Source organism: Vulpes lagopus, chromosome 1 (genome assembly GCF_018345385.1).
Source record: "Vulpes lagopus strain Blue_001 chromosome 1, ASM1834538v1, whole genome shotgun sequence".
Taxonomy (NCBI): domain Eukaryota; kingdom Metazoa; phylum Chordata; class Mammalia; order Carnivora; family Canidae; genus Vulpes; species Vulpes lagopus.
In genome coordinates this window covers 77956446-77970172 of record NC_054824.1, presented here as the reverse complement: position 1 = coordinate 77970172, position 13727 = coordinate 77956446, and the positions used below count along the sequence as shown (strand labels likewise).

General features: G+C 39.1%; 1 protein-coding gene across 1 annotated transcript in view; it reads right to left on the bottom strand.

Moving 5' to 3' along the window:
* HACD2 (3-hydroxyacyl-CoA dehydratase 2) overlaps nt 1-13727 on the bottom strand; it is a 112534-nt gene that overhangs the window by 26073 nt on the left and 72734 nt on the right. The window contains exon 4 of the mRNA XM_041772601.1: nt 10802-10890. Coding sequence (XP_041628535.1) covers nt 10802-10890 — 89 coding nt within the window. The remainder of the gene's footprint in view (nt 1-10801; nt 10891-13727) is intronic.

The window sequence follows — 13727 nt, the reverse complement described above, 5'->3', positions numbered from 1 at the left end:
AAAGAAAAATTCAATTCAACAAATAATTATTAAGTTCCTACTACCTTTGCTGCTGTGACTCAGTGATGGCCACCTCTGCGGCTTAATTACCAAGACAATGTTTTGATGTTGTTTTGCATTCCGTTGTTTGCTTCAGTGTTGCTAAAGAGATGCCACCCCTCCCTCAACTTGAAGGTTCAAATGCCTCTACCAACTCTGGGATGTCTTCGGACCTCCTGCTGCTAAGGTTTTCCAGGATTCTTCCAGAGTTGTTTGATTCTTTCACCTCCAAAGAGCCTATTATTTCATGCAACTATTTCCTTCATCCCAACCCAAGCATGGAGGTCTCATCAGAATGGGATCACAGGCAGTCCCAACCTGGATGCTATAGGTCTAATCTAGTCTAGAACCACAGCAGTAGGTTACTTACTGCAATCCCACAAGGAGACCTGGAGCATACTTGCTCCTCACTGTCTGCCCCCAAACCTTCAAATGCAATGTGCCTCTCAATACTTTAGAGGGGAGAAGACTGATTATTGTCAGAAACCTAAATGTCAAACGAACACAAAATTGGCCATACGTATCGTGAAATGGCATAGTTCTTTTGGTTCTATAACAGTTTAATAATGGCAAAATCTTTAATAAGACAGAAAATAAAAATAAAGGCTATAAATACCATCTCCTGGAGTAGAAATATTGCAGTGGTGGTCCACAGTCCTGGACCACAGATGTTTTGTTTGGGCTTGTATAGTGCTTTAAAGATATTTGAGCCAATTTTTATAGCTGGGAGATTACACATAAAAAAAAAATAATCTAGATTTCTACCTTTTCTTTAAAAAAATTCGTACTGCATAACACTTGGCAATCACTAGCTGAGATGAGCACTTCTGCTCTTGTGAGAGGTACATCCTCCAGCTGCTGGGTTTTTCCTGAACTTTCCCTTCAAACCCACCTGTGGGATAGACATCTGCTGCCAGCTCACAGCTTCTGCACAGGTCCTAAAGTGCTACACAAATGTAACATTTTGAAAGGCTTGAAGTTTTAAAAACTATACAATATTACTTAAAAAACTGGTTAGCTTGATTAGCTTTTGCAACATAATTTTCTTTTAGGCAATGACCTCAATAAAAGATTCTTTAAACCTGATCTAACAGTCTAGCACCAAACGCAGAATGCAAACGAGACGTACAATTTTCAAGTTTTTGGTTATTCTGGTCATTTTTCGACAGAACAAAATAAGGAAAAGGGGAGAAGATGCCAAGTCTCCTCTTGTTAAAAACAAACGTTTATGGTGGCAATCTGAAGAAAACAAAAGGTAAGTCTGTAATGCATCAAGCCTGATAATTAGTTCTCCCCCACCCCACTTCTAAAATGCAAAGCATACTCTCAGCATGCACTCACACGTATCTGCACATGTACATCAAGTCACATCTTACAAATTCCCGAAGTGCACCAGGATTTCACTTCAGACTTGAAAAGGGTCCTCTTTCTGGAAAATGCAGACGACTTAGTAATATGCTTGATCTTAGTTGTGATGCATCACAGCTTGTAATGAGAGGTGCCTGACTAGGGTTTCTTGATAGGAGTAAGTGTGAAACATTATTGAACCCTCTTCCCTGAAGAAACTAAAATGCATTGTGTATATATTTCATAGGAGCAGGGAGTTGCCCCATCATTGTCGGACTCCCAATGAGACCAGTTATCTGCTGCATTCACTGTGCAGGCCAGTTGTCAGAAGGCTGAATGTCCTGGTATTCTTGTCAATATATATATCTTTAATTAAATTATCTCATACTCCATATTCATGCTTAAAAATAAAGTTATGCTGGAAAAGCTACAGTATATAAAAGGCTGATTTGGCAAAGGAGAAGGTAATTTAAGATATAGTTCCTCCTCCCACGTATTAAAAGTTTTCAAATGAATATTAATCAATGCTTTAGAAATGCCACTCATTGTACTGTGGAACACACCTTTTTAAAAGCAATTTATAGGTAATAATTTTTAACTTTCCTTGACTTTGCTGACATATTTCAGCAATGCTCACGATGCATGTCAATCATCTCACTTTTCTAGTGTGAAATGAGAATCTTTGAGCTCATTGGGATAATAATGTTGACTGTACTTCTATGACACCTTTTACCGCAAATAGGATAGAAAAGGGTTATGAAATGGTTTTCAAAAAGGGCAAACCTGGGACATGCTATCATGGTGAGTCCACTGCAGAGGCTAAGTTGCAGGCTCTGAAAGGTGGGGCCCGCATGGCCTTCTGACTCACCAGCTAATCACCTGCTCTCTCTGCAACAGAGAATATCATCCACACTGTTTCCTCAATCTGCAGGTAGGATTTTTATAACGATTTAATCTCAAGTGTTAAAAAACAACAACAACCCAAAAAAACCCTTGGATCTAAAGAACACAGCATACCAAGTATACCATATAAACTTCTTTCCACTATTTGTTTTTTTTTTTAAATCACACAGTCAGGGGTGCCTGGCTGGCTTGGTCAGTAGAGCAGGAGACTTGATCTCAGGATCGTGAGTTTAAGCCCCACATATAAAATTAAATTAAAATAAAAAAAAAAAAACATACACATACAGTCATGTACATATGAGATCAAGTATATGAAAACCCAATTGATTGAAATCAAGAGAATGGCAAAATTCTCAGCTGCACCAATGTGGCAACCTCCCATCACATGTAGCTATTGTAAATTACATTACATTAAATTAAAATTCAGTTTCTCAGTCACACTAACCTATTTCAAGGGTTCAGTGTGTTCACATATAGCTAGTAACTATGGTATTCAACAACACAGGTAGGAACATTTCTACCACTGCAGATAGTTCTATCAAACAGTGCTGGGGAAGAGAAAATACCTAAAAGACAAATTTTGGTAACCAAAAAAGTTCCCCTTTTAGGCTTGGAATAAAAAATCTACATAAGCACCTTACTGCATTTCATTTTCAAACCATGGATAAGAACTGTTTTGAATGCCAGAATTTACTTCCTGGTAACTGTCCACTGACAATACAACTCAGCAGCAGTTCTGTGACGTAGAGTTTTGCTTCCCCATGTGCTTCTTTAATTCAAACTGATGTCATGTAACAAAGCTGAAACCATGTAAGCTCCAGCCCATAAATAAATCTCGTGGTCTTATTTGGGAAATTATTTCACAACCAAGGTATACATTTTTTCCTTCCTTCATTCTCATTCCTTCTCCATGATGGTTTCCTAATGTCAGGAGTCTAGCATCTTTGTTAATCTCAGGACTGCAAGGAACCAGATTTGGCTCTAACCAGGCTTCCTACTATTTGCAAGCAGCAGCAATACATAGATTAAGATACTACCCAATAGTACAGAACTGTCCAATGCTTGAAGATGATGCATTCCAACAATAAATTTGTCAGAAATTTCATTACCAAAAATAGGAGCAAATGTAGGCCACCACACTGATGCATCCAGAACACCAATTATAAGGGGAAAGGGGACTTTAGCATAATATATAAAAAGACTAACTGAACTATACAATGCACTAGAAAACCTAAGATCTGGAAGCTCTGGGGCAGAGGAAAAGGAAGTCACCAGTGCTCAAGTCTGAAAGGACTGGGCGCCTCCAGGATGGTCTGCAACGAGGTAGGCTAGGGCAGGTCTGGCCGCTGCTCCTCCTCCCCTGAGTGAGATCCTCCCCTCAAATGAAAATAACCATGCAGCCTTCTGGGGCATTTGCCTAATGTAACTGTTCCCTCTCATGCCAGAAGTGACAACTAGGAATGGTGGATGTCAGTGTTAGCCCTTGGGGTGAGAGAGCAGAAGAAAAGGTCCTGAGAAGCTTCAAGTGTAGGGGTGTCTGTGGGGCAGGGTCACCACGGGGAAGAGAGCCTGGAGGAGAAAAAGATTAACATGAAAGACAAATGAAACCAATTTCCTGATTTTGTTGCACTTGGAACCTATTCAATGATAAGCTGACAAAGGGGGCTGTGTTCTGCAGGAAGTGGTGGTAACACTGGCTTGGCTGATTTAAGAGGTTTGACTGTTTCTTGTCTTAACACAACTGACTTAACTATCAAAGGATGGTACCGTCAGAGTATAGTACGTTCTGAACAAATGAGTTCCAGTGGAATTTTGCAAGGGTTACAACAGCACTACGACAACGGGAGAAAGAAGCAACATGGACGGCAGAACTGAACTTACAAAATCTAAATATTTTCCAGTATCTTGAAATAAAAATCTTTATACATAGCTCAAGAAAATGTTGGAAAGAGACAGACAGAAAAACACTGAGAGAAAAACTGGCAGTCTGATTTTGCCAAAATCATCTGTGCTAAATATAGGCAGCAGCAGAATGAACCACCTAGCCAGGAGGAAGTACCCCCATCTTCGAGTGCCCGTTACTGACAGCTGTGGAAGTGGCCACACAGGATGGCTGTCTCTGTCTAGGACTTGTCTCAAGTTTCACAGTGTCTGATTAACAATCAAGTAATGAGGCTTTCTACCTTGAGGAGAGGTGCTAATTTTAAAAGTGAAGGTGATGCAAATCCACCTACAGAAATATTTAAAATAGAAAGTAAGGGAATAGATGGAATTGGATGGTGACTCTGAGACATTCAGCATTCAAGGGGGTACAAGATACTAAACACATCCCAATGGTCCTTGCTAAGATGAAATGTCACTCTGGTAAGGGTGCCGTGCTGGAAGACAGAGTGGCATGGCTTCTGGTCCAAGTAGAGAGCCTGAGGAGGGACACTGCCCCAGACAGCACTGAGCTCCTCATCTGATTCATGAGGTTAAGAAGGCGCCCTTCCTGCCTCATGGAAACACCATGCTCACAGATGGCCATTAGGGACGACAACAAGCATGTGCCACTATAGGACACACTAACGGAAGCAGCAGCCTCGAGAGGTAACAAAGAGCACGCACACGCTTTGAACCCAGCAGAGAAGAAAAACCTGTAATGTGACCAAAATAGGATGAGGAGTGTGGGAGTTAGGGTGTCACTTTACTTCGTATTTTAGTTTCTGTAAGAGTGAAAAAGAAGAGGAGAAGAGGAAGAAAAAGAAAACTTCATCTATGAACGAAGGAGCGTTCCTTCTGTGGTGAAACCACTTTACAAAGGCTTTCAGAAGTTGCTCAGCAAGAGCTGCAGGCTAGAGGACTTGGTTTCTGAATACCGCTGTCCTGTTTCCACAAACCCGTCTCATTTCACTTTCACAAAAACTCCATGACATCAGCAGGACAGATACTCACATTACAAGGAGAAAAACAAGGCCCAGAATGGTGAAGCCTTTTGTCTACAGCTACAGGATAAGTGTCAAAATCAAGACTCATCAGCTCCTCACACACACTAAGCCCCAGGTTCTATTATTCTGAGTTCTAATTATGTAGAGAATAATAAAACTGTCCAAGGAAGGCGACATTTCTTGATCAATCCCAAGAGGCGAAGTGTCTGCGTGATATTTCCTCAGGTGGGAATGGCCTCCTCAACAATCTGCCTGCTGGCTGTGGCCAAGCAACAAGAAGCGCATGGCCAGGATCGAGCCCATCCCAGAACCCACTCCAAAGTGAAGCAGCAGGATACCATATTCTCTCTTTTAAGAACAAATGAAAGACAGTTTTGCTTCTTTAATGCTCTGCCTTCCCATCTTCTACTGCCTTCAAGGTGGGCCTCTCAGGCTTTCTCTGACACGCACGTGAGTCTCACTCAGCTCAGCAGAATGTATATTGGAAAAAGGTCCAGAAATTCCACAGTGCCTTTACTTAGCAGTGTAAGGGAGCCCTAGGGCTTTCCTTCTTCAAGACTGAAACCATGTCTCTTGGACTTGAAAAGAATGCTGAGAACTGGTTAGGCTTCAAGTAACTGAGGCAGAAATATGAAGTGAAAAGAGAAGGTCAATTAAAATTACAGCACAACATATGGTATCTTAGGGTATCTGTCCAACCTTGGAATTCATACAATTACCTCAGGAACTTAATAACAATGATATTCTCTGGCTCTATTCCCAGAGATTCTATATCAAGTGTGGGGTGGGACTTGGAACGTGCATTTTTTCCTAAATATTCTGGGTAATTCTGTTCCAAATAGTCCATAAACCCCAATAGAAAAACAGTCTTGGAATTTTCAAGGAGAAAGCTGAGTTAACTGGAGGGATTCATCACAGAGCCACTGGAGCACTAAACAACCAAGGAGCAACTGCAGATGAGCACCCAGAGCTCATATGCGCGTTTCACATACAGACAGGTGATTGAACTGACTGAGAAGGCCACTTCAGCGTGCACGTGGCATGATGGAACTGCTTTAGAGGCGTGTGTTCCTGGGTCTGAGATGGGGGTTTTCCACTCCATACGGGATAGACAAAGCATGGTCAGCACACAAAAATGAGGTTGTGTTTACACCACAATTTAAATGGTGAGAAGGAAACTCTGATACAGTGGGAAGACTTTGGAATCAGAAGTCCATTTCCAGCTCTCTCATACGGTGGATTTGTGAAGTCACTTTGCTTCTTTAGCTTCTGACCTCTAATTGGAGGCTACAACCCACCTCAAGAGATGGCTATCAAGAGTGAATGAGCACAATATACCTTAATAAAGCCTTCTATAAACTATAATATATCCAATAAAAAATAAAATGATAAAATTGGAGGTTACTTTCTTAAACACTGATTGCAAGCTTTTTGTGAGAAGTTGGCAAGATGGCAGATTGGTACAAAGCCCAGTAGCATACCAAGGGAGGTGGGAAACAGCTGACTAGTAAAATCAGGAGAACTCACAGAACATTCTAGAAGAATGCAGGAAAACACTCCTTTCTTCATTGGTGGCAGAGGGTGAGGACGAAAGGAGAGAAGGGTATAGCTTTATTTTACGCAAGCTATCACTAGTAGGACTGTAAAGGGTATTCACTGCACTTGGGTAAAGTCACAGTGAGAGTCCAGCAACTTCCTTCTCAACTACTGCCCACGTTGGGGATGAGGGACTTCTGCTCCAGAACACAGTGATCTTCCGCTGAGAACTCCAATGAGGATTTGGGTGGCTTCTTCAAAAGAGTTGGGCCAGGAAAAGGCACAGTGGCTCATTTGTGTATCATGGAATCTGGGGCTCAGCTTAGCTGCTTTGGACAAAAGAAGAATATATGCCCTATGAACTTGTCTGTTTTCGAAGGGGGTTATAGTGAGGGATAGAGGGTGCCATTTTTTCACTGCAGTTCACTTTGAAAAATGGCAGTCTTGTTTCAGCTCAATGAGGAGACAAAGAACAGACTCAGTGTGTGAGGAGAAAAAGCCCATCCATGGTGGTCTCATGTGGCGGCGGCAGCAGCAGCAGTTAGCCTGGCTAGAGGATGGGGAAGGAGCCAGTTCAAGCCTGGGACACAGGTGGGAAAATTCTAAAGGAAAGAGGTCATCTAGAATTGCTGATTCCTACAACCTACTTTCCACCCTGAGCTCGTCATTTTTGTCAGAAGCTTTACTATGCTCATATAGGTGCTCTCTTTAAAAGGAAAAAAGTGGGAAGGCTATTTGCTATGCTTAGATATGAAAAAGTTTTTCAATAAAGAGACCACAATTATTTCTTTGATATCCTGACACTCAAGATGTCACACTAACTAATGGGTGGGTCCTTTTATGCCATAATAGAAAACCATCTGGCACCTTCTGGTTCTACGATGTACATGGCACCATTTATGTGACCAGCACTCCATGGGTGTGACAATGAGATGCATGCCCTATAAGACCTCTTAAAAGGAAATATACCTCATATATAAAAAAAAGTAACATCTAGTCTTAAAAGGTATATTAGCCATACCCTAGCACACCATGTACAATTACAGAAAAACAAAGGAAATGAGCATGGAAAACATGTGAAGGCCAGAGAGGAGGGGGCAGCAAGAGTATAAATCCAAATGTAATTCAATGAAGGTGAAGAATTCTTGTCCACTCTAGAGGGGAATAGGATATAAAAAGAAACTGAGAATGAAAATAGAGTAGTATGAAAAGAATTTGAACATTACTATGAGAAAGTGAGATATATTTTATTAAGCAGTTCTTTCTGACATCAATTTCCTTATGTGTTAATTACATGGTTGCTACCATTAAAGTAAATAGAGTTGAATATAAGAGAAATCAGGATATCTTAGTGATGTTTCAGAAAACAGAAGAATGGAAGCTTAGCAGGGAAGCCATAAGTAATGTTATACAGAACAAAGTGAATTATAGCTAATATGAGACTCTAAGGCAGGAAAAATAGCATTTGGGCAAGAGCAGGGGCTGAGGAACAGGTGACAGACAGCAGACTAGCTTCTGAAATGCCACAGCAACAGGCTTATTGATGACCTGGCAAGAGGGGGGTCAACTATCTAAACAAAATACTGAGAGTTTTGTTTAAAAAAAAAAAAAGGTGAACAAGGGAAAAAGAGCTATGATCCCTGAACAGCAGAAACACTGAATCCTAACTATGTGAGAAAGGAGTAAGTCAACAAATTAATAGGGTGTATGTGAAAAGAAGAGGCCCCAAGAGGTGGCAGAAAGACAACAAAACTAACTGTACCACGTTCTTAAGAAAATGATATGTAAATTATAGTGGAAACTGGGTAAGTGGCTACAGAGAAAGAATTTTGAAAATGCAAATGTAACAAGTATACAACTTACTGCAAAGCTCAAATATGACACTATATGTGAACCATATGAAACGGTCAAATCCATGCATCTGTCAGGCAGTATGGTTACTGAGGACAATAGCCAGGTCCATGTACCTGTAATCCACACACACACTTAACAGCTTCTAAAACAAGCAGTCTTACTGGTTGCCTAGGAAATCCTGGCAAATGTTGCTAGTAATATGGTGAACAGAACCGCTTGACCTGAATCATAAGCATTTAAGATTTACCTGTTACTCCCTTTGCCAGAGGCTAATAAGGAGAAAAGGAGAAGAGTGATCACAGAGGCCGAAGAGAGGAGGAAAAAGCAAAGGCCATAAGTAATCTATCAGCTGGAGCATCAGCACCTGGACAATTAATATCTGATTGTTTAGGCAAAACAACCACATGCTCATAGTTGACAAGACCCTGTCTTCATGTGCCTCATATTAAGTTACTGAAAGTACATAATTACCTATTTAAGAATATAGAGGAGTTCCTATCAGAAAGAAACTTTAGGTCACTTGAGACTATCAGGAAGTTTATACGTTGTTGGTTAAAACAAAAAAGAAACTGTGTAAATACTTAAGGGAGAAAGAAATACTGGTTAAAAACGATGATCTGTAGAAAGAACTTTGAAATGAAGAGGTTATATGGAATTGTAAGTAATGATGTAATGAACACTGGATGTTATATGCAACTGATGAGTCACTAAATTCTACCCCTGAAACTAATAATACACTATATGTTAACTAAATTGAATTTAAATTAAAAAATTTTTTAAAAAGGATTTATGTGCCTAGTTTTTTAAAACCCCCCCTTTTTTTAAAGAAAAAAAAAAGAGATCACTTTTTAAAAAGTATGTGATTAAGCAAACAATGAGAGAAAGGGACAAACCAAAAAATAGACTCTTAACTATAGAGAACAAATAGATGGTTATATCAGAGAGGGGATGAGTAAAGAGGATTAAGAGGTGAAGAAGATGAAGAATACACTTATCATGCATGATGAGCATTGAGTAATGTGCAGAATTGTTGAATCATTATAGTGTACACTTGAAACTAATAAAACACTGTATGTTAACTATACTGGAATTAAAATAAAAATTTTTAAAAGTATGTGATTATTTTTACATTTTTCTTGTACATAAAGCTTAAACATCTTCGAGAAATGAGAGAGCTTTTAAAAAAAGCCTTTGGATCAGCAAATTTTGTATGAATGTAACAAAAATAATAACTTAGCTTAAACAGCTTTGGCTAAAAACTCATTAGCCATGTGCATTTTTTCTGTATGTATATCATATGCCAATAAAAAGCTAAAAAAAAAAACAAAACACCTCATCAGCTGAAACACAAATGAAACTGTCAAAATAAATCCCGAAAAACAAAATGTTTTGACAGGGGTTTTGGAAGAATAGAATACAATGAATACACCAGAATGCTGCTAATGGATAAGTCCATTTCACGAGCCCCAAAATTCCAATACTGCTGGTGATTGGGACTGAAAAATTGAAAAATGATCCTCCTGGGGGCTACAGGTATTCTGCTTCAAGGTGACATTAACAAGAAATAAATGACTTATAAAAAGCAAAATACACACAAGAAAATAATCCCCTTCTCCCATACTAGAAAATGAAAGCTTATTTGTGGATTCATACTGATGGTAATGCTGGCTTTCTCCCAGCATCCCTGGGCCTATCACCCCAGGTCCCCTGAAGAGCACTCCCCTTCCAGATCCACTAGACTCAGCACATTTGGGAATTCCATTCATCTTCGTGGGCAGGGTGGAAACAAGTTTGTTTCTCCTGGTCCTATAAAGAGGACTGCCCTGGACTGAATTAATATCCCCAACTCCCCCAGCAGTCCCATTATATATGGATGCAGATGTCCAGTTTAGTATGCTGGATACAAACAAGATACCCCCAAAATATAACTAAGTCGCAGAACCACATCCACATTGCCCAAATCTCGATAGGAACTAGGATGGCAGGACTTTATCATTTAACCAATCTTCTCTTTAATAACACTGCATATTTGGAGTATGTTTCCCAATAGGAACCTAATTCCTTCAGTGACTTTGCATTTTGTTTGGACTATACTGATGTGACCTAGAGTTCCATCTTTAGCCATAACACACACGTAAGAGAGAAAAGTTGACTAGCGCTGCTGATATTACTTTAATTTATGTAAAAACACTTACCTCTTTGACGCTATGTGTTACTGCCCATATCAGAAAAACTCTTGACATCACCTGGAAAGAAGTCAGGACAACAGAAGATGGAACAATTCCTGAAAGAAATTTTAGGATGGGTAAATAAATGTATATTGTACCAAGTTTCAACACATAATAATTTTCTGAAACATTCAATTTTAATATTTAGATATAAAACTATCTTGAGCAAATGAAACTTACATAAACTGTTTTTTAATACAGTCAATATTAAAAACTTTTTTCCTCCAAAACACTAATATTGCTTTTTTTCCCAAAACAATAACATTGTTAATGGCAACAGCACACCATGGAATCTCAGTACCCTTCTTAAGCCTTTCAAAGTCACTGGCCAAGTGCAATACATTTTACATTTATCGTATAGAGAAAACAAAATCATTGCTTAACCTCTAAAATTAGACACTGACAGGTCATTTTACAATATGGGTTTCAAAAAGGAACAGGCACCCATTGTAGGGATATCAACTGTATTTGTATCTAGCAAATTTCTTATGCATTTCTTATGTCCTATCTATATTGTATATTGATGTATTACCTAATGGTTAAATTACCTTTCATAATTCACTTGAATATTAAAGTTTACTAGTTTTATAAACCATTCTCGCCTTGTTTATTACAGTAAGCATTGGTACAGTTATCCTCCCAATTTCCTGAAATTGTAACACTGCAATCATCTTTATTTTAGATAATCATTAAGTTCTGCTAAGTTTAAATTTCTTTGGCTTATCCCTTCAATTCGCACAATCACAATCCTTATGTAGAGACTAGCCATCACCATTACAAAAGACTCTTGTCTCCTTTAGGTCACCTGAAACTCAGCAATAAGCCATTATCTGTAAGCCTCAGTTTCTCCTTATAACTTTGTACTGGCAAGGAACTGCTCCCAAAGTAGAATCTGGAAGAAACATGGGTATACAATCCAGCAGCTCCTCCACCCCTACCTCTCTGGGTTTCTCTCTCGCCTTAATGCTAGCAGCAACTACACTTATCAACATCCTGGATGTTTCAGGTTGCAAGTGGGCCATTCCACACCTGCCAGGAACCCTCACCAGGGCTGCAGATCATCCTTCCACTTTAAAACTAACCTCATCTTCAATACAGCCATTGAACTATCCCAGACCAATTTTCATTCTTCCAAGCCTTCTAAAACACATTCAGACTTCTGAACATGTATGAAACAGACAACTTGTTAAAAGACTGTGTATAAATCAGAGGTAAAATTGTCTCTATGGGTGTGCCTACAAAAGGAAATCACTTCCTATCTCATTAAGAAAAAGAGATGTGAGATCCTGTTAGAATGTGTTTCTTGAAGATTTGGGCTTTGAAGAGGGATGGTTTAGTTCCCAAAAGCAAGTAACATAGACATGTCAAGATGTTCAATAAATCTTTGTAGAACAAATGAAATAATAAATATATGGACATGTAGCTCAATGGAACAGAGCTGAGAGTCTAGAAATAAATCCTCACACTTAGAGTTACTTGATTTTCAACAAGGATGCCAAGACAATTAAATGAAAAAGTGACTGTCTTTTCAACAAATGGTGCTGGGACAAGATAGCCGAATACAAAAGAATGGAGTTAGAACACTTCCTTATGGGGTGCCTGGGTGGCTCAGGGGTTGAGCGTCTGCCTTAGACTCAGGTCATGATCCCAGGGTCCTGGGATTGAGTCCCACATTGTGCTCCCTGTGTGGAGCCTGCTTTTCCCTCTGCCTATATCTCTGCTTCTCTCTCTGTCTCTCATGAAAAAATAAACTCTTAAAAAAACAAAACAAAACACTTCCTTATATCATACACAAAAAAATTTTTAAAAAATGGATAAAAAACCCAAATGTAAGAGTTAAGACTATAATACTCTTAGAAAAAAACATAAATGTGAATCTTGTGATCTTGGATTAGACAACGGTTTATTAGCTATGACACCAAAAGCGCAAGAAAAAAAAATAAATTTGACTTCATCAAAATTAAACTTACATGCTTTGAAGGATACCATCAAAAACATGAAAAGGCAACATACGAATAGGAGAAAATATCCATGAACTGTATGTAATAAAGGACTTCTATCAAAAAAAAAAGAATTAAAAAAATTTTTTTTGGAGAGGGACTGAGAGAGAGAGGGACAGAGGGAGAGAATCTTAAGTAGGCTCTATGCCCAGCTTGGAGCCTGACACAGACAGGCCTTGATCTCACAATCCTGAGATCATGACCTGAGCTGAAATCAAGAGTTGGATACTTAACCAACTGAGCCACTCAGGTGCCCCTAAAATAAAGAATTCTTACAACTCAATAATAAAAGACAACCCAATTAAAAAATGGGCAAAGAAAAATAAAAAAAAAAAAAAAAAGAAAGAAAAAAAAATGGGCAAAGAATCTGAATAGACATTTCTCCAAAGAAGATATACAAATGGATAATAAAGACATGTAAAGATGCTCAAATTATTAGTCAACAAAGAAATGCAAATTAAAATCATATAGAGATATACTTCACTGAGATGACTATAATCATTAGACGCATTATTTTTTAAAGATTTTACTTATTTACTTGAGAGTGAGAGCATAAGCAGGGGCACGGGGCAGAGAGAGAGAGAGTGAGAGGCAGACTCTCTGCTGAGCAGGGAGCCTGATGTGGGACTTGATCCCACCCAGGGCCCTGGGATCATGACCTGAGCCTAAGGCAGACACTCAACTGACTGAGCTACCCAGATGCCCCATCATCAGATACATTATTACAGACAACAAGTGCTGGCAAGGATGTGGTGATATTGGAGCTCTCATACATTGCTGTTAGGATTATAAAATGGTGTAGCTACTGTCTGAGAGGACCTCAAAATGTTAAATATGGAACTACCATATGATCCAGCAATTCTACTCCTAGGTATATATGTACCTAAGAAAAA